We start from the raw sequence: 26,444 nt of genomic DNA, 5'->3' as shown, positions 1-26,444 counted from the left end.
ATTGAACGTGCTTCTGATTTAGAGTAGAAGTTGAACTGTGTGTCATTGCAGAGCTGCTTGCTCAGTTTGAAGATGAACGTTGACAAGCCTGGTTCCTCCCTCTCTTCAGATGGAGGCTTTGCAGTGGACCACTGGCAAGTCCTCTCTGCCAGCCTCGGTGTGCAGCCTGCCCTGCCACACTGGCGAGAGGAAGAAGGTGGTGAAGGGTGTCCCATGTTGCTGGCACTGTGAGCGCTGTGAAGGATACCACTTCCAGGCCAATGAGTTTACGTGTGAGCTCTGTCCCTATGAAAAAAGACCCAACCAGAACCGCACTGGCTGCCAGCCAATCCCCATCATTAAGCTGGAGTGGCATTCGCCCTGGGCACTGGTGCCAGTCTTCATCTCTGTTCTCGGCATCATCGCCACAACCTTTGTCATCGTTACCTTCATTCGCTACAATGACACACCCATTGTGCGTGCCTCTGGTCGGGAGATGAGCTACGTCCTGCTGACAGGTATCTTCCTGTGCTACATCATCACCTTCCCTATGATCGCTGCACCTGATGCTGCCGTCTGCTCCTTCCGCCGACTCTTCCTGGGCCTTGGCATGTGCTTTAGCTATGCTGCATTGCTCACCAAGACAAACCGCATCCATCGCATCTTCGAGCAGGGCAAGAAAGCAGTGACTGCACCACGCTTCATCTCTCCAGCCTCCCAACTGGTCATCACCTTCTCACTCATCTCAGTTCAGCTGTTAGGTGTCCTTGTGTGGTTTGCCTCTGACCCACCGCATACCTTTGTGGACTACGGCGAACAACGCACGCAGGATCCTGGGAACGCCCGTGGCGTCCTCAAGTGTGACATCTCCGACCTATCACTCATCTGCTCCCTAGGATACAGCATCCTCTTGATGGTCACATGCACTGTATATGCTATCAAGACACGCAGTGTACCCGAGACTTTCAATGAGGCCAAACCCATTGGATTTACTATGTACACCACCTGCATCATCTGGCTCGCCTTCATCCCTATCTTCTTTGGCACGGCACAGTCAGCAGAGCGGGTGAGTGCACCTCTATGATAAGTGCAGTAATGACCAGCCATCCAGCAAAGTTTAACAACTGGAGAAACAGTTTGCAAGGAGCATCTACAGATACTCTCATACATACTGTGCATTCTTGTGTGAGACAGACACCATGCTGAAATCCTGCAGATGATGATGTTAAAGCTCATAAAAGTTGTCAGACTGTATTAATTTGCTAATTTGCTTCTTTAGAGTCTCTTATGCATTTTGCATATAACACTCAGCCAGATATCCTGACATGCAGAAATAACAATTAAGGTTACACTTTTAAATGTCAGCATTGCTCCATTATGCTTGGCATCAGTAAGAAATGAATTTGCTATTTGAGGTGAACCAATGGAGAGCAGGGCAGGTGTCTCTGTGTCTGAACAACGTTTGATAATGTTAACCACTGTCAGTCTTGCATGTACTAACTTCTTCATATCATCGAGAACCCCATGAGATTGCCAGGAACACAATATTTCTGTCTAAAATGAGCATGGAATATAACTGTGTGTAGCAGAAAGTGTAGAAATTGTCTTGCACAGGAACCATAAAAGGATATATGTACACTCAACTAAAATATAAACGCAACACTTTTGTTTTTGCTCCCATTTTTTATGAGATGAACTCAAAGATCTAAAACTTTTTCCACATACACGATATCACCATTTCTCTCAAATATTGTTCACAAATCTGTCTAAATCTGTGATAGTGAGCACTTCTCCTTTGCTGAGATAATCCATCCCACCTCACAGGTGTGCCATATCAAGATGCTGATTAGACACCATGATTAGTGCACAGGTGTGCCACAGCACAATGCCACAGATGTGACAAGATTTGAGGGAACGTGCAATTGGCATGCTGACAGCAGGAATGTCAACCAGAGCTGTTGCTCGTGTATTGAATGCTCATTTCTCTACCATAAGCCATCTCCAAAGGCGTTTCAGAGAATTTGGCAGTGCACCCAACCAGCCTCACAACTGCAGACCACGTTGTGGATGGAGTGGCCCATGGTGGCCGTGGGGTTATGGTATGGGCAGGCGTCTGTTATGGACGAAGAACACAGGTGCATTTTATTGATGCCATTTTAAATGCACAGAGATACTGTGACGAGATCCTGAGGCCCATTGTTGTGCTATACATCCAAGATCATCCCATCGTGTTGCAGCAGGATAATGCACGGCCCCATGTTGCAAGGATCTGTACACAATTCTTGGAAGCTGAAAATGTTCCAGTTCTTGCATGGCCAGCATACTCACCGGACATGTCACCCATTGAGCATGTTTGGGATGCTCTGGATTGGCTTATACGACAGCGTGTACCAGTTCCCGCCAATATCCAGCAACTTCCCACAGCCATTGAAGAGGAGTGGACCCCCCCCACCACCACCACCACCACACCCCCCCACCCATTTGCATTGCATTTTTTTAAGATCCCCATATTCTACAAACCCATTCTTACAAGTCCAGTTACAAGTCCAAGTTAAAAGACATATTCTTTTTTTTTTTGATCAAGGTCTTTTTCATATTTTCACGGTTATACAATTAACAATGAAACACATACTGTAATGAAATTATGGAACTCAGCCCCTCAGTCTCTGCCAGATCATTGTTGCAACTCACATGTCATCCCGGACTCTGTCCCCCACAAACCCTACCACCTTTTGGACTGCGACAGTTGATGGACCGTTCTGCTTCCCCCCTTTGTGGATTCCCCCCTTGGACTCTGTTGTTGCGGATTTAACCTCAGCCTGTTTTGTTCCCTTGGTTATTAGTTTGTTTTCCCCTGTGTGAGTACCTTTCCTTAGATCCATTTAGTCGATGCTGTTCTGGTTATAGTACTCTGTTGTAGATTGTTTCGTGTTGAAGTCGAGCTTGGAGAATGTTCATGGTTTTGGTCTTGTTCGTTCCTCTAGTTCTGTTCTCTGTGATATATTAGTTTTTGGTTAATAAATCCCTTCCATTATCCATATCAGTTTGCCTGTCTGTTGTGTCTGCGCCTGGGTTCTCCAACCTTAAATCCATAACATGATAGGATTAGAAGTGAAAGTTGAAATGGGTTGTTGCTTCCAGAGATTTATGTTCAACTGATGATCTCTCCAAAACTATCCATTTGGGATCTGCGATGTCACTTCTCATCCAGTACAACAAGGCTCTAATATTGGCTGCCCAGTAATAATGTATGAAATTTGGTAGTGCCATGCCTCCCATCATGCGGGGTGGTTTTAAAATATTTTCCTTTATTCTGGGAGGTTTCTTGTTCCATATAAAGGATGATATCTGGTTGTTCAGATTGGCGAAGAAGGATTTTGTTAAAAATATTGGAAGACTTTGAAATAAATAGAGAAACTTAGGGAATGTGTTCATCTTCATTATATTTATTCTTCCTCCAAAAGGTCTCACTTCAGGTTACATAAAAGAGGTTGATAATTTGTTTTATAAAGATCTTTGTGGTCGTGTGTCATCCATATACCCAGGTAACTAAACTTTTTAGGGCTGATTTTAAAGGGAGTTGTAGGGAGATATTCATCATCTACACAGGAAACTGGCATAAGTTCACTTTTTTGAAGACTGACTTTGTATCCAGATATCTTCCCGAACCTGGCTAATGAATTGAATAAGTTTGGTAGACTCGAGACGGGCTTCGATATAAATAATAACATATCATCTGCATAGAGAGAGAGACTTTATGTTCGGAGCCCACTCGACAAATTCCCCTGATGGTGGGATTCTGTCTCAGAGCGATTGCAAGTGGTTCGATTGCGACTGCAAATAAAAGTGGGGAGACAGGGCACCCCTGTCTTGTGCCTCATCTGAGCTTGAAGTAGGCAGATAGGTTGTTATTGGTGCAAACGGCTGCTACTGGAAGAGTATATAAGGTTTTTATCCAAGATATAAATTTGGGGCCAAATTTGAATACTTCAAGAGTTTTAAAGAGGTATTCCCATTCCACTTGATCGAGCGCTTTTTCGGGGTTGAGTGAGAGTATCACCTCACTGTCCCCAGGATTGGATGGATTGGCACTATATAAAATGTTAGACAGATGTCCGATGTTGAAGAAAGCGTAGTAGTTCTTTATAAATTCTGTCTGGTTAGGTGAAATAACAAAGGGTACGGCTGCCTTAAGGCGATGTGCCAGCAGTTTAGCAAGAATCTTAGGATCCGTATTCAAAAGTGAAATAGGGCGATATGAGCTGCAATTAAGAGGGTTTTTATCTTTTATAAGTAGCAGAGAAATTACCGCTTGATGCATGGTTGGGGGCAGGGCTCCTAGGGAAAATGATTCTTCAAATACCAATAATAACAAAGGTGAAAGCTGGTCTGCGATTTTTTTCAAAAAATTCAGTAGGAAGGCTGTCAGGCCCTGGAGATTTTCCACTTTGCATGGCTTTAATTGCTGCAGTTATTTCTGCGGTCGTGATATCACTCTCCAGCTCATTTGCAAGCTCTGTATTCATAGACAGGATGTTCCGGGGTTTAAAGAAGTCATCCATCATGCAAGGATTGGCAGGGGAATCTGAGGTATACAACAAATGATAAAATTTTTTTGAAACAGGAGTTAATTTTCCCATTATCTGTGTACTTTCGGCCGTGTTTGCCATTAACTGCGGGTATAGTTTGATTGGCGGTTCTTTGGCGTAGCTGACGTCCAAGGGCCCATCCAGCCTTTTTCCCATGTTCGTAGTGGCTGTGCCTCGATTTGGAGATCAGATATTCAGCCTGACTCGTGGTCAGGAGATTAAATTCAGTCTGTAATTCTAGGTGCTTTTTAAACACATCTGCAGTCTGGGAATGGCTGCATAGAATGTCAGTCTCCAGGATCCTTTCTGTTAGTACTCTAAGATGTTCAGTCCTCTCCTTTCTTTTATTTGCGCAAAATGAAATAATCTGATCCCTCAAGTATGCCTTTAGGGATTCCCAGACGGTGGATGGTGGCATCCCCTGGGTTTGATTAATATTAAGAAACATATTGATTTCAGATGATATATATTTGATAAAATCTTCTTCTGAGAGAAGAAGAGAATTGAGTCTCCATAGACGAAAAGTAAGTTGCGTGGTGGGGATAAGGATTTTCATACTCAGAGGGGCATGATCGGAGACAACTATTGCTCCATATTCACATTCGTTAATTAGATACAGGATCCTTTTATCGAGGAAAAAGTGATCTATGCGCAAGTAGGTTTTATGAACCTGGGAGAAGAACGAGTACATTCTAGAGGCGGGATTGCGAAAGCGCCACACGTCAGCCACGCCATATGTTGTGAGGAAGTGCTGAATTGAGTTGCACAGCGGTGCCCTCTTTGAAATACTCCGATCTAACACAGGAGAGAGTGTACAGTTTATATCGCCGCCGAGAATAAGATGATGCGTAGTCATGTCAGGTAACTGAGAGAAGAAATCATTGAAAAAAGCGGGTTCATCCCAGTTGGGGGCATAAATACAAGCTAATATGGCCGGGAGAGAATACAGTTTACCAATTACAATGACATATCGTCTGGCTGAGTCAGTAGGCACACCTGAAACTATAAATGGGATGTTTTTACTAATCATAATTGCCACTCCTCTAGCCTTTGAATGAAAATTAGATTGGAATATGATTTACCTGACCAACCCCTGTTAAGGCGATATCTATCTGTTAAGCGTATGCGAGTTTCCTGTAGAAATGCAATTGTCAGGATTCAGGACTAGAGCTCAGATGCAGAGAATGAACTGGTACGCAAGTAAGTAGGTTTAAAGAGGCTTTACTGCCTGAATACAGTATTTTACACAAGTAGTTGCTAGCGGGCGGAAGGCTAACAGACAATAACAACGAAGAAGGCTGAGCTACGTTCTACTGCTCCTAGAGGTAGGAGGATAAATCACAGGCCAGAACTCACGGAGGGTAAAACCCAGGTGGGAACTGAATACAAAAATGCTAAGCACAACTAAAGGCAAAAATGATTTAACAGAAAGCGAAGCCTAAGGCTTGAATCACTACTCTTCTGAGACAAAAACGAAACTAATTCACTCACTACGGTTAAACAGTGCAACAACAAAAATCTAACGAAACTCAGAGACGCTCAGACTGGGCTCCAGCTGAAGAATGACCAGGAATGGGTCGCAGAGGGGGAATCGTTGGCTGTGGACGCTGGATGGACCGAAGGAGATGGTAGGTGGCTTTCTTGGTGGCCTTGGAAGGATCAAGGTGTGGATTGGAGGAGTCCCAGTTGGCGTACAGAAGGTGCAGGTAACAATGACTATGGCAGAGAAGAAACCAGAATTACTGAAGGCATACAAAAGATGAGAACTGTGGACTTTGTGGATCCTGAACACCAACTCGTCATTGGTGTTCGGTGAAATTGCACTTCCTGGTCCGAGGATACAATATACTCGGGACTTTCTGCTTCAGTGGAGTGTGTCGAGCCAAATCGCAGGATTGTCATCGGACTTTTGCCCGACGGAGTTGCCGGACGAGATCCGACGAGATGTCAGCGGGAATTTTAATTGTACGAGGGATATTAAAGTAAGGAAGCGAGGTAAAAGGGGAGGAGTCAGATTGCGCCTGAAGAAGTGGCAGTTTACCCGCCTCCCCCTGCCCTCTCTGATCTTGGGGAACACACAGTCTCTGTGGAACAAACTGGACGAGCTTCAGGAAAATGTTCATTTCCTCTGCGACTACAGGAACTGCTGCGTCATGACTTTTACCGAGTCCTGCTCTGTAAACCAAGACTCGGTAAAAGCCATGACGCAGCAGTTCCTGTAGTCCACAGACCTCCACATCGATGGCTTTGGAGTCCCGTTCCGTCGGGACTGGGACGTAGAGACAACATGGAAATCTCGGGGAGGGGGCGTGTGCATGTACGTCAACAAGCGCTACTGCAGCTCAGTGACAGTGAGGGAAAGCCTCTGTTCGTCGGACGTGGAACTCCTGACAGTGTCACTCCGCCCATTCTACCTGCCCCGGAAATTCCCCCAGATATCCATCACAACTGTGTATATTCCCCCGAAAGCAAACCCGTCCACTGCAACGAGCACTGTTTTTGATGTAGTGCAGAAATTGCAGTCCATGTCACCCGAAGCACCACGTTTCATACTGGGAGATTTCAATCATGTGTCTCTGAAAAAGTCCTTAAAGAACTTTTATCAGTATGCTACTTGTGCAACTACGAAGGACAAGACACTAGACCTCTGCTATGGCACAGTAAAGGGAGCTTATAAATCAATTCAGCTCCCTCCAGTAGGTTCTGCTGACCATAATTGTGTGCTCCTTCTCCCTGTTTATAAAACCGTGCTGAAGAGTGGAAAAACTCAGACAAAAGAGGTCAAAGTATGGTCAGAGGAATCGTCTGCTCGTCTCCAAGGGTGCTTTGACTGCACCGACTGGGAGATGTCAGCTGCAGCCACAAAGAGTAGACACCTAGAAGAAAGGGAAAAAGGGGAGGGAAAGAGGCACTAGACAGAGCTGTCAACAGCTGGCCTGACAGCAATATCTGCCTTAAGTTATTTTAGCTGCGAGAAGATTTTTTTGAATTTCACAGGATGATTCATAGACTTAACATTCCAGCTCACAAAGCTAGCTGGGCAACCATCACATGTTCCTAATCCATCCTCATTTGCCATAAGGTATATTCAAAGACGGATGTATCATACATGGAACCCAGACAAGCAGGGAAACACAGAGGCACAATAGTAACAATATGTCTAAGCATGGCACAATACTTCCAGTAGGAAAACCAGCGTCCTGTCCAGCGCCGCACCCCTGTCCCCCGTCCCCCGTCCCCCATCCCACTCACCTACCGGAACATGGTGAGAACAGTGCCCCTCGAAAAGAGATCCACACATTTAGTGCTTGTAAAGGGGAGCTACAAAGCTAACAGCATGGGCCCCCACCAGGCCCCTAAGAAAAGGTAACAATAATAATAATAATAACAGTAAAAAAACCTAATAGTAATAGAAAAAAAAGAAATGGTGCGCTGCACCCGGTTCTTAATCATTATACACAACAAGACAATGTTGCAGCGGTTACATTGATTATATTGTTAAGAGAAAACTTTAAAGCTTAGAGATTTGGAACAGGTGAACAACCATATAACTCACCAAGCTTTGGGATAGTACATACACATACAAGTGGAGAGATTCTTTCAGTCTTACTGGCTCTCTCCATCGGAGGATGTGACAATGTTCTCCTTCACGTAGGCCATGGCTTTGGCTGGGTCGATAAACTCCATGTCCTCCCCCTTGTATGTTACTCGAAGACGAGCTGGAAACAGGATCCTAAACTGGACTCCCTGACGGCCGCGGAGAAGTTTCCTCACGTCTGTGAAGGCTGCTCGGGCCTTGGCGGCGCTTGCCGTGTAGTCGGGAAAGATGACAATTGGATCCCCGTTGAAACGGAGTGATCACAGATCTGAAATAACACCAAATAAATGATTAAAAGGACAGCAAACACAATATGTTTATCTCATATGGTTCATATGGTGATAATAATAAAAGGTGTAAACATAAGAATAAACTTACAAATTGTAGACTTTAGGCTACATTGAAGTAAACTAATAACATAGCTTAAGCACAAGCATATACATTCAGTAATAAGAAAAAGAAGACATAGAGAGTATATATACTCAGAGTGAAAAGTCTCTCTGTCTTTTATGGCTGTGGCCTGTGACAGAGAGAGGAGGGGTGTTGGTGTCTTGTTTGTTCTTCTCCACAAACACTTCAGATTTGATAGGTTCTTCTTACATAGTGGTCCTGATCAAACTGGTCTCAGAGACTGAGTCCAGATAGTTATTTCAGTGATGGTGCATTTCTTTAATGTCCTGATTTGAACTGTTCTATTCATTCCTGTGTAAAAAGTTCTGTGTGTTAGGTTGGGCGATCAGAAGGTCAGAATGCAAATCCTGCAGAGGTGTGGTATTTCTCACAGTTGACACTTTATGACCTTTATCAGATTCTAGTGGTGGTGGGAGGCATCCTGTTGTCTCCAAGAGTGCCATGAGTAGTCCTTTAGTAATAAACATCTGATCAACAGATGTTCCATTTGGAGGTGATTTTTGGGTTAGCTGTCTCCTGAAATGGTTTCTTACCAAATTTACAACTTTGAGAAAGGGTCTTTGGATCTTTGTGTGTTACTCTGGAATGTTCTGGTCCTTGGTGCGCTACATGTGCTTTTAATTTCTGTGTCTTTACCTTCATAAAAATGGCATAGATAATAAAGCAACTCTGTTGTGACAAGGTGGAGTACCACAACCTGCACATCCATAATAATTCACCGTGATGACAAACTGTATTAGTAAAGCACTCAGAGAGCACAATACACCACCAAGGCTACTCATTCCTTGTATGATTTCTGAAAAATAAGTTCCAATACGTCCACAGCGGTGAATTTGTAGTAGGATTGCAATCAGATCGTCAGCAATATTTTTCCATCTGCACTTTTCATCTGTCCACTACATGTACAGATTACTCCAAACTCAAAGTGCAATTATAGCTATTATATTCAACATTTTATGAATTTTTTGTGCGTCACACTGCAGTTCATTTGCATAAAGTACTTTGATTTATGCAAATGCAGCGTGGGGAGTGGAGGTCCGACGCATCACAAAACTTTCATTAAACGTCTAAACTAGCCATCGTTAAACTAAAATGAAGACAGAATTAGCGGCTTTTTTCTCGCTTCAAATGCTTTCAGAAATACTTTTTGCTGAACAGTTTTCATAATAAAAGAGCAAGTTTTCAACAAAGCCGCTGTGTTTGTCCGACATTTCTGCGCTGAGTGCATCCTGTGCATCTTCTTCAGGCTGGCAAACAGACTTTAGGTGCTTTACCACCACCTACCAAGCTGCATGTGCATCAGTGTTACCGCTGTGCCAGAAATTCGGAAACTGAGAAAGGTGCAATAAATTTAATATACTGATATATAATGTAATAATTTTTTGAACACATTGTTTTTTCTGTAATTAATTCATCTTAATTAACATGTTAAAGTCCCAGTCCTATGAATCATTAAATACAGTAAATATATAATACGGTGCCCCGGAAGGGACATGGAGAAAAAAAACAAGAAGAATCCTGAGAAACTTTTGCGAGATCTCACACAAGTTGTATAAAATATTTGTTTGAGGGAAAATGAAAAAAAGAATCCGCACCAGAGTTGAGGGAGTTTAGGGGAGCGATTCTCATTTACATATTGACATTGCGAGATCTCGCAAAGGTTCCTCGGGATCTCACGATAATTTTTGCAAGATCTCGCAAAACTATAGGTATATATGCTTCTGGATCTTTTTAGCAGTATGGAGAAATGACAATGAAGGACACCCACCCATACGACAGATTAACTGAGTTTTATTTTGAAATCGGCTTAAAAATAAAGACATTCAAGCAGTGCTTAACAAAAGGCACAGTTTTCGCATAAACGATACTGCTTTCTGAGAAAGCTGGTTCAAGTGCAAGTTCAGAGTCATTGCCTGACTTAGCACCAGTTCTTTGTGTTTCCACCAACTGCGCACCGGCTCCTGGGAATGCAGCAATGGTCAGTCAGAAGAATCCCCATTTTCACCTCCGTGGTTCCAACCAGGGCCCTTAACACGTCACAGCCTAACTAGAGTTGATGCACGAGGAGTCTGCCATGCAGACCACCGATCCTGATCCTTGTAAGTTTTATTTCTACAACACCCTGCTGATAGTCTACTGTGGATATGCTAGCTACAATTGTTCCACATTAATATTATGAATGTTACGCCAGCTAACGTGGTACGGACACAGGATCAGTGATCAGAGGTTGGTGTTGACTATTGTTTGCTAGCCAGTTAGCTAACAAACTATGAAATGACACTTTATAAAACCTGAGAAAAGCAGCACCAATATTTCATTACAAGACTGGTATTCAAAACCTCGCACATTGTTACGCAATGTGCCATTAATCATATTACTGAACTATATGGTAGTCATTGAAATATCCCTTGAAGAACCACTAAACTGTTTACTAACATTATCATTAATACAAATCTAAAGCTGATTCAGATGATCAAATTAACACAGTGAAGTAAAGAGTACTTCAGCTATTTTATAATTTCAATGCAAAATGCAGATTGTTCTTGAGGTTTCTGCTTTGCATAAACCTCAGATAAAACACGACATTTAGCACTGTTAGAAATTATTACAGGTATTTTTTGTATCACATTGTAAAATTGTATGGACAAAGCAATAATTAATCAGTTAAAAGAGAAAATGATTTGTAATACAGTAACTATCAACAACATTTCTTGTTCATTTATTTAGTTGTCGGCCTTGGATGATGAGGTCCAGTTGCCAGGACCGCTAGTCTGCAGCTCACTGGCCTCATCCTGCAGCTTCTCCTCTTAACAGACCAAATCAAGTAAGATTTGTTTAGACCAGGGGTCGGCAACCTGCGGCTCTGGAGCCGCATGCGGCTCTTTCAGCCCTCTGTTGTGGCTCCCTGTAACTTTGGAAAATAAATCGTTCTGCCTTTCAGGCGTGTTTCAATGCATTTTAATATACAGTTTTATTGTGAAATTACCGCTCTTATTTTGACGTGTCACTCCACCAAATGTGCTGCGGTTTTCCCCTGGGACATGAGAGCGCAAAGTTGATGCAGAGAAGATGGAGAAGCAACGCCTGTAGTTTCACATCGTTTTGTACTCAAGAATGGCAAGCCTGTATATTAAAGCTCCACTCCAAGAAAGACACGTCTTGTCTTTGAGTCAAAAGTACTCATGAGTACTAAGGTAAACTACGGATAATTGTCTTGCTCAGTATCTACTCTTTGATAGGGTAATACACGTTACTTGCAAGAACATGTCCATCATCCAGGCAGCAGGTCAGAGAGTCAGAGGAGTGTCGTCTTGCAAAATAGGGCAGCGACTTACCGGAGAAAAGTTATTAGCTTAACATAAATAGATTTTACAAGTTAAATAGATATTCGCAAAATATTGATTTCCAGCTAACATTACGTAACATATGAGGTCCAGGAGCAAAAATGACATTAACCAAGTAAGATAAATATTAATGGTAGGACACAATTTAAAAAATGAATCTATCTAATTAGAGGCTTTGTATTTAATTAATCACGACTGATTAACAAGGGCATAGAGGTAAAAAAGCGATATATGCAGTGTTGTCTTCATTTTAAATGCAAAAAGGATTTTGCGGCTCCTGGTGTTTTCTTTTCTGTGGGAAATGGGTTGAAATGGCTCTTTGTGTGTTAAAGGTTGCCGACCCCTGGTTTAGACTATGCAAACATCAACATGAACAATATGCTATCTTGGGCTAATTGCAAAATAGAACATTTACTTTAAGTTAACTATGTTTATGAATATAGAAAGTAATTGCTAACAACTAATACCTTTTTGGGTGCTTTCATGCAGGAAAAGGGAAACAGGATGCTACTGTGTATCTGCTTCAGTATCTGGAGAGGTCAGAGGAGTGGTTCTTGGAACAGATCAGAAGACAATATCTGGCCTCTGCCATGCTCCAGAACATCCAGAGGATGGATAGAAATTCAATCACCTTGGCTGGACTAATGGGATGCATGGTGTCTTTATTCAGTGTTCAGTGCACACTTCTGTTACATACATTTTGACAGATAATTGGTTGTGCTTTTCAACCAGATTCTTAGCCTTAAAAATATCATCAACATATGTTGTTTTTTTACTGTCACACAAAGCTAGATAGATAAACTGCACTCCTGCAGCAGATATATTTTTTGAAGTGTGCTTACATGGCGTGTCTACACACTACTCACAAAAAATTATTCAACTTTTTTGGGGCGCCCGTATAGCTCAACAGGTTAAGCGGGTGACCCATGTATAGGGGCTAGTCCCCGATGCAGCGGCCGGGGTTCGATTCTTACTTGTGGCCCTTTGCTACATGTCTTTCTCCCACATTTCCTGTCTGTCTCTTCACTGCACCTATCAATAAAGGCTCAAAAAATATAATATTTAAAAAAAATATTCAACTTTTGAGTGAAATATATGGAAAATGTAAAACGTTAATGCCATAGTGATACTATCTCATGTAAGGCATTTAAGTAGACGCATGCAATAGTGATTTCCTCATCGCAAACAATTTATTGAAACAAAAGCTAACAACAGTGGTGGGTATATCACAATAAAAATGTCAATGTCTTGTGACAGTTTGGATAGAACAGGAGTCTTCAGCTGACATCCAGTACAATTGTGTCCCACCAGTTGCATGATCGTGGATGTCCCCAGGCAACAGCTGACATCTGCCGCACAATTAACCTTAAAACCATCTGTAAAGATAAACATAGATATTATCATCAGCTTATTGCCTTTGTTTAACCGCTACATAGTGGATGCAAATGTAGTCAAAGCTAAGTAGCCAAGCTAACACATTCACTGTTAAGAATCAAAACATCTCTGACAATTACCTGTCTTCTTAAACTTAGTCGCTGTTGCCCGTGACTACAATGAAGACAGGCCGCAAATCTGAAGAGCAAATGTCAATAAGATCGATGTTTTTGCTATATCTCGAAAAGTTTCTTGGGATTCTTTCTGGGGTTTTTTTTCTCCATGTCCCTTCTGGGGCTCTGTAATATAATATACTTTGTATTAAAAAAAAAAAAAAAAAAATCAACGTGCAGGCTGGCCTTTAAAGCTAATTTTAGAATAAAGTCAAAATAACACCTGCACAATATGTGTTATTCAGTGTTGTATAATACAGCTCGATACACTTTAAACGCTGAATTTCTTGCAAGGACTGAAAAACAACTCTTCATTAATGAGGTTACAACTTCAAAATGTTGTGGGAATAATCATAAGACCTAAGAGTTAGGCTGCTTGTGTAAGTTCAAAACGACAATAGGCTGTTTTTTGTCTACACGTTAACTACAAGAGATGATTTGTTTGCAAGGCAGGATTGTCTCTCTACAAACCAGATTCACCCTTCTGTTCTGATAGACTGACTGATGATTGATTAGTTTCTGATCACCACAGGCACAGCCCAGCCTGCTCTGCAGCCTCTTGACAAAAAACTAATTAGAGCAGAATTAAATTTAGCACATTCAGACAACTGTTTTGGGGTTGAGTTTGCTGTAAGCGAGCCTGCCAGATGGAGGATTTTGCTCATTATCTTGTCTGTGGGGAGATCTGGAGGACAGGTGGAGCGATTCACTGAGAGTTCCGCTAAATATAGTCTATCGGTCTTTGTCTGCTGTTACTGTTTAGTTATTGAGTATGGGGAGATTTGTTTTGATTAGATAGTGAATTGTTTACCCCAGCAAAACTCTGTGACCGACAATATTCATCCATCCATTATCTATACACTGCGTAATCTTCATTAAGGTCATGGGGGGGCTGACTTAGGGTGAAGGCAGGAGACACCCTGGACAGGTCACCCTTCTGTTACAGGGCTACACAGAGAGACAGGCAGTCACTCACATTCACACCTATGGACAATTTAGAGTCACCAATTAACCTCAGCATGTTTTGGGGCTGTGAGAGGAAACTAGAGTACCCGAAGAAAACCCACACATGCGCAGGGAGAACATGCAAACTCCATGCAGAATTGCAGGAAGGCAGGAATGAGAACCAGGGATCTTCTAACTGCAAGGTGAAAGTGCTAACCGCCAATCCACTGTGCTGTCTCCCAATAACATCCCTCAATGGTCATTATCAATGTGCTTGGAATCTTTGATTGAAGGTGACCTGAAGATTTCAGAATGTATTGCCAAGTTGCAAATTGCATCTCTTGAAATTCATGTCAAAGTGACTTTAATTGATAATTATTATCATTATTTCAATGAAAAAAACATTGTGATACCTTCTTCAGATTTAAGGACTCTCAGGCTGGAAAAAAAACAACAAAAACACTGCCACCAACAAAGACTATTTTATCTCAAGATGAAAACAGATTTCTACAAAGTAGAAATTAACCAAAATATGAAATGTAAAATGTAAAACTCTTCACTCCCTTCATGTCAGTATTTAGTAGATGTACTTTTTGCAGGTTGCATCTTAAGGAATTAAGGACATCCTTAAACGAAATGCTGAGAAATGCCAGAACGCAATTCTTTTCTCAGCTAATATCTCAGAATAAGCAAAACCCCAAAATTTTGTTTGACACCATTAGCTCCATAGTGCCCCCAATTGCCCCCCGGATATCTGCTTTCTCTCAGACTGACTGCAATGACTTTCTGAATTTCTTTGTTGATAAGATCAGAGATATCCGGGAGAACATATCTCCATCTACTTGTTACTTGTCTGATTGTAATTCACCTCCTCCTCACTCGTGGTCCTCCTTTAAACTTGTGACATTACATGATGTCTCTGTCCTGCTTGGAAAAATGAAGCCCTCCTTCTGTCCTTCTGATATCATTCAAACTGTTCTGCTTAAAAAAGCTTTTAAGCATATTGGCCCCTGCGTTGTTGAGTTGTTTAACATTTCTCTTTCAACTGGTGTGGTTCCCTGCTTTTTTTAAACATGCTGTTGTTGAACCAATACCTAAGAAGCCCAGTTTGGACCCATCACATCCTCAGAATTATAGGCCTATCTCCAAGCTCCCGTTCTTGTCAAAAATTTTAGAAAAAGCTGTAGCAGAGCAACTGACAGATTTTTTACAATATCATGACATTTTTGACAAATTTCAGTCTGGTTTCCGCAAAAAACATTCTACTGAAATGGCATTGCTGAAAGTCTGAAGTGACATTGTGATGTCAGCTGACTCGGGAGATTGTACAGTCCTGGCCTTATTGGATCTGTCATCTGTGTCATGAACAGTGGGTCTGGACCCGAGCGGAGAACCACGCTACCAAGGCGGAACTGGGTGTAAACTGGTTTATTGAAAAGGGAGAGGTGGAGATGGTCCAGGAAGCAGAGGAGGTGGATGGAGGGTTCTGGCGGCGGGGATGGAGGGAAGCCGGGGATCAGAGGCCGTGGCGGCTCCGGTGGAGAGCAGAACGTGGCGGCAGATGTTAGATGTGGATCCCTGGCGGCTGTGCGGTCCGCGGGGGGGGGTCTGTGTGTGTGTGTGTGTGGGGGGGGGGGGGGTCTGTGGCGGGGGCTGGGCTCGGCAGGGTCCGGGGGGCACCAGGAGACGAGGAGAGGGGGAAACCGGGGAAGGGGTCCAGGCAGGTGGGGCAGAGTAGGTTCAGAATGGGGCAGGCAGGTCTTGGCAGGAGCAGGGAGCCTGGACACCTGGTCCTAGGCAGACGGAGAGAAACAGGGTTAACACAGTGCAAAAGCATAGCAAGTACAGAAGGGGCAATATGAGGACTGACTGTGAATCTAGTGCAACAATCTGGCGGAGAATGGATGAGTGAGCCGGTCTTTTATTGTCAGGGAGGTGATTAGTGAGATGAACGTCAGCTGTCCAGGCTCCAGAGCGAAGCTGATTACTCGAGTGAGCACAGGTGTGACGGCTGTGCTCCGCACCGGGCTCTGCTAGGGAGAAAAGGAAGAGAGGGAGAAATGAGGGAGAGAAAGAGGGGAGAAAAAGGAGGGAGAAAGAAGGAGAGAAAGGAGGGAGAGGGTTTTGGGATGTCAGAAGGGGGGGACGAGAGTGAGGAGGGAGCTCTGACAATCTGCTTTTGACACTGTAAGTCATTCCATTCTGATCAGCAGACTCCGTGATCTGGTTGGTTTCTCTGGTTTGGTTTTGAAGTGGCTCTCTTCGTATCTGTCAAACAGAACTTTTAGTGTTTATGTGAACCAGATTATGTCTGACACCACAGCATTATCATGTGGGGTACACTCAAAAAAATCAACAAGGGCAGTTGTTTGATTAATAAAGTAGAAATATGTTTAAATGAAATGAATTAATCATGTTTATGTTTACTAAATGATTTGTTCTTGTTGGTTGTACATGGTTTCAAAGAAATTCAAACCAATTAAATTGATTCATGTGAGTCCAACAAGAATGAGATTAATCAAAGCAATATGACTCCAGTGGTCAGCTACTGCGCATGCTCCATGCCCCAAGGTCTCCTGGGAAATAACTGAAGAATCGTCAGGTCCTTTCCCGCTCAGTCCTTTGTTATCTTCGCTCTTACAAGTAAGTACTTTATATATTTATGCATGAATTTATCCAGTACAAAAGTGCGAGCGCTTATCAGACGTTTGTGGGACATTTCCGCGTTGTATAGTTTTCGTTAGCTTAGTAATTTTGTCCCTCGGTTTTCACATGCTAACTAGCTTAACTTTGCTTCGGCTAATTGTGCATTTATTACAGTGGTAAACTATGCATTGAAGTTCTGGTATTTTTTTAATGTAAAGATGCCTTGTGCTAAATCACGGTATATAAAAGTTAAACCGTCAACACAATCGTTAGTATGACAGAAAGGAGTGTGTTGGGGGTGCGGAGGCGGATTGGCGCCAGGGCATAGACAGCTGCGTGTATTTAGGTCTGAGGGATATTTGGAGGTGCAACTGTCAGTCCTAAGGTATGTTCATTGTAAAATTGTAAAATGCTTTATTTTGTGTGTCAATTTCATTTGCTCTGACCCATCCAAACAAATATCAGATATTTACAATAGAAACGTTACAGCTGAAACAATTCCTGGAGTAATTCCATTACTAAAATGCCGAAGCATAATTCTCTGCCTCCAGGCTTCGTTTTATCCACTACATACGATACTATATATGCATGATACAGCGCGGTTGTCCACGGACACAGCACCAGCGACGCCGCGCTCTGAAACCTATTTATTTCATTTGCTTGCGCCGGGCATCAACGGCATGCCGCTGCGCCAAGCAAAGCCTCAGCGCAGCAGGCAGATCGGTGAGACCGCAGGCTCGCCGTGGTCAAAGTTCAGACTTGTTTATCTTTGACTTCTCCGCGCTGTGACGTAGGAACGCGGCATCTCGCCTGCTCGGAGGGCAAAATGGAGGACCCCATGGTTCTGTGTGTCCACATTTCCCCAAATATGACTTAACTTTATGGTTGAATTGAGACTGAGAAATGTTTCTGTAGCTGCTGCCCTAAGAAATATAAGTCCTGTTATAAATGCTGAAGATTTTAAAACAGTTATTTTGTTTGTTTCTTTCAGACATTGAGTGCAAGTCAATCTGTGTCTCTGTATGATCATTTGTATGCACCCTGTTTTTTAAATGGTAAGTAAATACTTTTGTCAAAAAAATGTATTGCATGTACACATATTTACACATTTAAAGTTTATAGAATTAGAAATGCATTGAAATCAAAAGCTATTGATGGCCAGATGTAGTATGTACATAATATTGACCTATTGTGTTGCCATGACAACACTGCGTTGTAGCATTATCGCATGGTCAGTTTGTGAATTAAGTCATTTGTTAGATTAATTTTGCCATTTCCTTACCCCGTTTTGTCTTGTTCTTTCAGTGAGGTGTATGTGGCAGTGCAGACATTGTGACACGAGAGAGAACTAGGTACAAATTACTTAAACATTATAAACTATACCATCATTGTGGAAGAGGCCAACATTATCTGTTATCTGTATCTCTATTATTATAAATGTTAGTTGTCCATGCTCATTCAAGACTTGGACTGGACTCAAAGCCCATGTCTATAAATGTCATCCATATCAGCTTGTATCAACAGCTTCCAGTTCAGTAACTTTTAAATGTGAGTTGTGTGATCGCAGTGACATCTCAACAGAAAGAGACTTTTTTGTTCATATTGGAACACATCTGCGCAATATAGAAACAGTTAACTGTGTATTTAATGGTTGCTCTTTCAGGACAAATGTCCATAGTACATTTTACACACACAAAAAGAGGAAGCATCATCCACACACACTAGGTGATTTTAAAGCTAGTGTAGTTAGATTTGTGGACCCAGTAAGAGTATCAGATACCTCTGACAATGTGAGGGCTGGCATTTCTGTTGTTGTGTCAGATGATGAAGTTGAGACCGAGTCAGTGACAGAAGGTGATGATGATGATGTTCAAAGTCTTCCAAAACTAATTGAGCGAAAAATAGCTGCAATTTTGTTAAAATTAGAATATATATTTCATATTCCAGCAAAAGGAGTGGATGAGTTATTGGAAGAATTTCATTTTTTGATAAGTTCAGCTTGTGCACCTCTAACGAAGCATACAGTCACAGATATTTTTAAAAGCCACAACCTCCATGTTGATCCATCTGTTGTTGAAGAACTTGCTAAGTCAGTGTGTGTTTCCAACCCTGTGGCTAAAATTTTGGGGAAGTTTGGTCCTCTTGCCACGTCTTATAAATGAAAACAGTATTACAAGTTAAATTTTAGAGTTGTAGAGCCTATTGAGTATTACTTAACGGTTGACAAAAAAAATATCTTTTCAGTACATCCCTTTATTGCAGTCATTGCAGGAAATATTGAGTTGCAAAAAGTTACTGGATAAAGTGATTGAAGAACAAATAGCTAAAGAAAACAGAGATTTGCCCGGTGATCAGCAGTTTTACAGGTCATTCAAAGATGGTAAGCATTATAAAACTAATAGTTTTCTAGCTGTTGAGGAGTTGAGAATTTGCATCAAACTTTATATTGATGAGTTTGAGGTTTGTAATCCTCTTGGGACCTCACGGAAAAAGCACAAGCTTTGTGGAGTATATTGGGTCTTAGCTAACTTGCCTCCTGGTTTTCATTCTGCTCTCTCATCAATTTATTTGGCTGTTCTTTGTAAAAGTGAGGATTTAAAGACATTTGGGTTTGAAAGGGTCTTGGATCCGCTTTTGAAAGATTTGTTAATTTTGGAACAACATGGTGTGTTCATCAGTCAGTTGAATAAGTGTATCAAAGGCACTGTGAGTTGTGTAATAGCTGACAACCTGGAGGCCCATGGGCTTGGAGGCTTTGTGGAGAGTTTTTCTGGTGAATACATCTGTAGATTCTGTACAGCAAAGAAGTCAGAAATACAGTCATTGACTGCTGCTCATTTTGAATTAAGAACCAGGGAACTTCATGAAGAACATTTAAAGTGTGCTCTAGAAACGGCAGCCTTGTGCTTTGGAGTTAAACGGGAGTGTGCTTTGAGTAAACGTCTTGCCCATTTTCATGTCAGTTCAGGCTATCCTCCAGATATAGCCCATGATCTTTTTGAGGGAATAATACCTGTGGAACTGGCTCATTGTTTTTCTCTCTTGATCTCAAAAAAGTATTTCACTTTAGAAAAGCTTAACAAATTGATTCTAAATTTTGAGTATAAGTGGGGAGATAAAACCAATAGGCCTCACGCAATACCACAGACATTCTCAGTGAAAAAAAACATTGGTGGAAATGCACATGAGAATTGGTCTCTGCTTCGATTACTTCCCCTGATTATTGGTCCACTTGTTCCAGAGGATGAACCTATTTGGCATCTTGTTTTGGATCTGAAGGACATAGTAGAGCTTCTCGTTGCCACTATACACTCAGATGAGTCAATTTCTTTTCTTGAATGTAAAATCAGTGAACATCGCCAGAGGTACCAAGAGCTTTTCCCAAGCAACCACCTTCTCCCTAAACATCATTATTTAGAGCATTATGCTCTTCTGATTCGCTTGTTTGGCCCTCTTGTCCATACATGGACAATAAGATTCGAGGCAAAGCATAGTTTCTTTAAACAGATTGCTCGCCATACTAATTGTTTTAAAAACATACCATCAACTCTTGCTGGTAAACATCAGCTCATGATTGCATCTGACCTGCAGTCTTCTGACCATAGGCCAGCTTTGGTTGTAACTAGTGGCTCGTCAGTACCAATTGATGTTTTGCAAAGTGACATAGCAGTTGCTATAAAGCAAAGATTACCAGAGGTGACGGAGGTCCATCTAACAAGAAGTGTGTCATGCAGTGGTATGAACTACAACGAAGGGATGATTGTTGTTTATGGGAAATCATTTGGTCTTCCAGACTTTGCTGAAATTCTGCAAATTTGCATTTTGCAAGATAGGGTGTATTTTATTGTGGAAAAAACTCTCAAGTTGGTATAGAGAACACTTCAGAGCTTTTGAAATTGACACATCACATTTGAGAGAGGTGTCTCTGATTGAGCATGGGGAACTACTTGATGACTACCCATTAGCTGCCTATTCAGTGGGAGGCCTGCATCTGGTAACTCTGAAGAGACACATAAACTTAACTGGAAAATGAGAGTAATGTTGTAAGTATTCCCTACCACATCACATGTAATGTGATGTCATAAAGTCATAAAAGCATGCTTCGTTCTAGATATGTAATTATTTTTTCAAAGGCCACATGCTATTTTAAGTTGTGTAAGATGGTCTGCTTGACCCATATCTGGAGAAGCAATGTTCAATAATGACACTTAAACTTTCAGGTGGCTAAAATCTGTCTTTTTGTTGACACATTTACAGCAGTACAATTCACTATTTCTATGTCTATACTTTACACACCCTTTCTCCACACAGGAGACAATTGCCGTCATTTTATTTAGATGAGCGATAAATACCTCATACAACCCTGCATCAAAATACACTTAACTAAGTAAATAGTATAATTTAAAAAATATAATTGAACTTCTGTTGTTATCATTCACCCTCCTGTGAATTTTTAGATTTCTTTGGGAAAAATGTAAATCTTTTGGCTTAAGAATTATTTTATAGACTAAAAAAAGTCATATGATAAGAAAGTGACAAATATGACTTATTTTATTTTTGGGTAACTTTTCCCTTTCATGTCTATTTTAATGTTTATGACCATTTCACATTGTCTTCATCTTTGAGTGTTTCTTTGTTGTTTTTTTTTGTGAAAAATAAAGGTTAAATCAAAGTCCATGCAAAATATGGGAGTAGATTAAGATTTGATATAAAGCAAAATAAGTTGGAATTAAATAAAAAAACACTTTTAATGATACTAAATGATCAGATTTACTTCAGATGAGGCATTCACAGGCACACTCATAATGTAAATATTTCTGTGATTACCTTTTTTAAATTTTGAAATATTCAACTTTTTTGTTTTTGTTTTTTCTCTTTTTAGGTCTTGACAATGACCCTGCCAGTAAGACTGAGGATCATCCTGGGTGAAAATGATGCCAGGAAGTTACATTTGCCCGCTGGGTTACCAGACTCCATCGAAGAACTGTGCCAGACAATAAAGACAAGTTTAGGATTGCAGAAAGATTTTCGACTTCAGTACCAAGATGCTGATTTTGGAAATGAATTTGTTAACCTGTCAGTGATCTCAGAAATACAGGACAAAGCAACTATAAAGGTGGTCTTCCTACAAAATTCTACAGATGATGCAATGATAGGTCGGTCTCCAGCAGTCCAAACTCCTTTGGATTCGTCATCGCTCTCCTCTGATGCGGATGATACAGAGCCTGCTTCATCTTCAGGTTCATCGCCATCTACAAGGCATTGGGTTTGGCCAAGCATCTTCTCCATCCCTACCTTCAACTATGAAGCTGAACTCCAACTTGAAAAGGCCAATGCTGAGAACTGTACTGATGGAACTTGTTTGAACCCCTCACCGAAACTGAAATCTCACATTCTGGAACGTCTGTCTGAAGAAATCGTTAAGTTTAAAGCCTACCCCAATGACAGTGACCTGAATGACGTTGCTGAGGCTCTTGTGAAAAAGCACCCTTGTCTGTGGGAACAGGGGTCCTTCAACGGCTGTTATGGTTGGAAGATCAGCCTTAAGTATAAAATGGCCAACCTCCGAAGCAAACTAAGGGGGCTGGGATGTGCCGAGGTAATGCTTAATTCACTGAAGAGCAAGAACCAAGATAAATCTCTGGCAGCATTGAATGTCAAAAAGCCAAGAAGGGCAGAAGTCAATTACTGTCCAGAACACCCAAAAGGAGAAACCACCGAGAGTCTTGAAGAAGAGAGAATTGCACTGCTTTCTGAGTACATGAAAAAAGACAATTGGCATACAGTGACAGCAAAAATGGACAAGACTTTCTCATACAGGAGGCAAGAAGTTCTGCAAGGACAACCCTTCGTTGCAGACTTCAAAAGCAGATGGCCAGCTCTTTTCAATGAGAAAGAGGTAAATGTCCCTGATGTGCTCCGATTTCAGTGCACACAAGCATGAGAATAGAAAATAATGGCAATTTGTGTCAGATCTGATAAATAATTTCACTCCATTGTCCAAGATTTTTCTGTTCTAACAGATACAGTGAGCAATAACTTAATCAGTGTTGATCCTTCTTGTGCCGTATATTTCTGTGCCATTTTGATTGGATGAGTGACATGTGCCTCGATGTTTTTCAGATCGATAATGAATTCAAGCGCATATCAACTGTGCCTCTGCTTTCGACATTCTTCGCTGCACTTGACCAGTACTCTCCCCATCTGATAGAGATCTTTAGACATAAAGGTGGAGCAGGTGGAAGGAAGATCCAACATGTCATGATGGACATTTCCAAGGTTTGTATTTAAATGGCTTGGCCTGTGCTTGTGAAATAATTTTTATAAAGGAATGACTTTGTTATGTCAATTTTAAGAGTGTGATTCACCATGTATAATGTGTCGGAAATGTGCCCAGAGAATAAAGCTGGTCACATTCACAACTCTTAAATCAATTTTCTTCAGGATGAGTAAAGTTGGTCTTCATCTTTATGTCTGTGCTTATAAGCCATAGCCACAGGTGAAGTTGTCATAGGTAACACTGAATTTTTTTGGTCAGAATGAACAATCACTCCCAACCCAAAATTACCTCTTTTTTGTGTGTGATTTTATTGAAATTTTGTGTAGATGTTGGCTACTTGCCCTTTTGGGCTCCTGAAAGCCAAGTATTTTCAAATAAATGGTGGGTTAAAGTTGCAAAACTTCCCACTGGAAAACACGAATTTTAAGCTTTTTTTCACATTTCTGTCAAAAACATGCTGAATACCATCATAATTGGTTCCTTTATTTCTGTCAGGATGACACAATACACACTAGACGAACATGCGTCCTCAAGTCCTTGTGCATCTACCTGAATGAAGACCACGAAAAACTTGTGAAGGAATACAAGGTGAGTTAAATAGATTATGAGTACCGTAACTAAAAAGGCATAGAATTGAGCTGTGAATCTGGGCTAGCCTTGCTATTGGATGACGATTCAGGCATCAAGAAATTTCTATTGCATGATGTTCTCAGTGTTTATCACTCACTTACTTATGGTTTCTTGTTATTCATTTAATGCAAATAGTAGAACAAATTTATAAAGTATAAAACCTTTCTAATTTCCTAACTGGCAAATTGAGCACCAGTAGCGGTTGTAGTTAAGAAACAGCAAGTTTGATGAAAACAAAGGAGTTTCCCTACAACTCCACAGCAGGTGTGCCAAAGTTCAGAGGGCATATCCTCTCAGTTGAGCACTGAGTACAGAACGAAATCCTGCAAGAAGCTGCTGCCATTAGGCCCATTGCTTTTCAACATATTCCATTATATTCCTTAAAAAATTGTAAATGTAGGAAATTAAAAATTTCAGTGCAAGCTCTCAGAATATCTTACTTTGTCTTTCATCTTGTATATCCCAGAACACAGACACAGAGGCCACTGCGTCCATGGGGCAAACTGTTCTGGGAGTTTATGTAATCCGGAAGGAAGGAGTGGAGCTGAGACATGAAGACCCAGAAGACATCGGTGTCCTGATTGAAGGTGTGGAAGTTCTTAACAACCTGCAGAGCATTGGAATTGCTTGTGCTTTGTTGTTTGGACTTACATACTGTTTGAATCTGAGCTACCCGTCAAAGCTCAAATGCACCTTTGAAGTCCTGCAAAAGATATTCCTCGATCTTGATGGGCAGAGACTGTCTTCCAAGGCACAGTTCCTCAAGAACAAGCTTATGAGCAAATAAGCTTGAGGAAGACTACAATAAGTCTGAAGGGAGGATTTTGTTTACTTTTGAGAGTTCAAATTTAGGTGTTATGATGATGTGTTATGATGTTATGTTATGACAATTTATAGTTTGCTCAGTGGAGTGAGAACAAGAGAGTCTCCAAAGTTAAAATGTCTCCTATATTTAAATGTTGCTGGAACAGATAGAGTTGTATCTTTACTACTGATTTTATTACATAAAGTGTTGCTAAAGAAGTTTCACCCTTTGGCTGAAAAATGTTTAAGAAGCCACTACAATGGTTATAGATTCCTGTGCTGTCGGTGACTTTACAGAGATTTTATTTTGTATTGTACAGTTTATTCACATAACAGTCACAAATGTTTTTTTCTTTGCCATGCCTGCCTTGTGTAAATTTTACAAGATTTGAAATATATATATATATATATTTTATTTTCTATTCTGCACATATCTTATTTTCCAGTTGTTTTTATTTAGGGACCAAAGGATGAGATTTATGTCTTTAATGGCATTTCTTTTTGTTGTAGTTTAGAATTTGGTCAACTAGAATGTTTCAACGGTGGATTTGGCACTGTGTTGTATGTTAAATAAATGTTAAACACAAATGTTTGAATAAAATGTGAATTAATTTTTTCAGTCTTTTATTTTGTAATGCTGGTTAATTAATACATACTAGTACGAACAATGAACACAAATCTAATTGAACCAGTAAGATTGATATTAGTGTGACAAACAGAGCTTATGTTTGTTCATTCAACAACACTGACATTTGTAGAAAGAACAAGATCTGAAAAGGTTCATACAGCAAGATGGGATTTTGTTGTTTCAACATGTTTAAATAATGTAGATTAGACTAATGATTGTTGAGTTCAAATTACATGGTCAAGGCAAGCTGGTTGTACTTGATTTGTTTAGATGGAATTTAGGTACCAAGATAAAATCATGTTAATCCAATGAATTATTTTTTTGAGTGTACCGCAGGGCTCAGTCCTAGAACCTTTTCTGTTCCTCCTTTATATTCTTCCTCTAGGTGACATAATCAGGCAATTCAGAGATGTCTCCTACCATTTTTATGCGGATGACATCCAGCTTTACAGTTCTTTTAAACCGACTGAGCTTTATAAACTGTCCTCATTAACCGACTGCTTGACCAGCATCAAGCAGTCTGTTGACGGACAACTACTTGCAGCTAAATTCTGCTAAAACAGAAATTCTAATAGTTGCACCTGATGAAACAGTTCCTGAAAGAGACTTAGGCTCATTTGTTAAACCTAGTCTTGGGAATTTAGGAGTCATGTTTGACTTGACAATGTCTCTGGATCAACACTCAAAGCAGTTGACAAAGAATTGTTTCTTTCACCTCAGGAACATTGCCAAACTGAGAGCTCTAGTGTCAAAAGTTGAGTTAGAAATGATAATTCATGCTTTTATTTCTTCTAGGTTGGATTTTTCCAAGAGCCTTTTTACTTGTTTAAATAAAAAGGAGCTTGGGCGTCTTCAATCTATACAGAATGCTGCTGCTCGGCTTTTAATTCACACTCACAAAAGAACACACATCACCCCAGTCTTGTCATCCCTCCATTCATTAGAATTTACCCATTCATTTAGAATTCATTTTAAGATTTTGGTCCTTACTTTTAGAGCTCTTCATAATCAAGCTCCCTCATACACACGTGGACAAAATTGTT

General features: G+C 41.0%; 2 protein-coding genes across 5 annotated transcripts in view; both read left to right on the top strand.

Annotated features, from left to right (window-relative positions):
• The window catches only part of grm8b (glutamate receptor, metabotropic 8b), a 417,912-nt gene that overhangs the window by 286,996 nt on the left and 104,472 nt on the right, over positions 1-26,444 (top strand). For all 4 annotated transcript variants that reach the window (XM_051951555.1, XM_051951556.1, XM_051951554.1 and 1 more), the window contains exon 9: positions 110-1,045. In XM_051951555.1, coding sequence (XP_051807515.1) covers positions 110-1,045 — 936 coding nt within the window. The remainder of the gene's footprint in view (positions 1-109; positions 1,046-26,444) is intronic.
• Positions 18,252-26,420, top strand: LOC127534986 (uncharacterized). Its single transcript, XM_051951580.1, has 5 exons — positions 18,252-18,411; positions 21,942-22,958; positions 23,183-23,338; positions 23,835-23,927; positions 24,436-26,420. Exons 2-5 carry the CDS (start codon positions 21,951-21,953, stop codon positions 24,754-24,756), a joined length of 1,578 nt encoding a protein of 525 aa, XP_051807540.1. The 5' UTR covers positions 18,252-18,411; positions 21,942-21,950; the 3' UTR covers positions 24,757-26,420.

Source organism: Acanthochromis polyacanthus, chromosome 8, assembly GCF_021347895.1.
Source record: "Acanthochromis polyacanthus isolate Apoly-LR-REF ecotype Palm Island chromosome 8, KAUST_Apoly_ChrSc, whole genome shotgun sequence".
Taxonomy (NCBI): Eukaryota; Metazoa; Chordata; class Actinopteri; family Pomacentridae; genus Acanthochromis; species Acanthochromis polyacanthus.
This window is presented reverse-complemented; position numbering and strand designations above follow the sequence as displayed.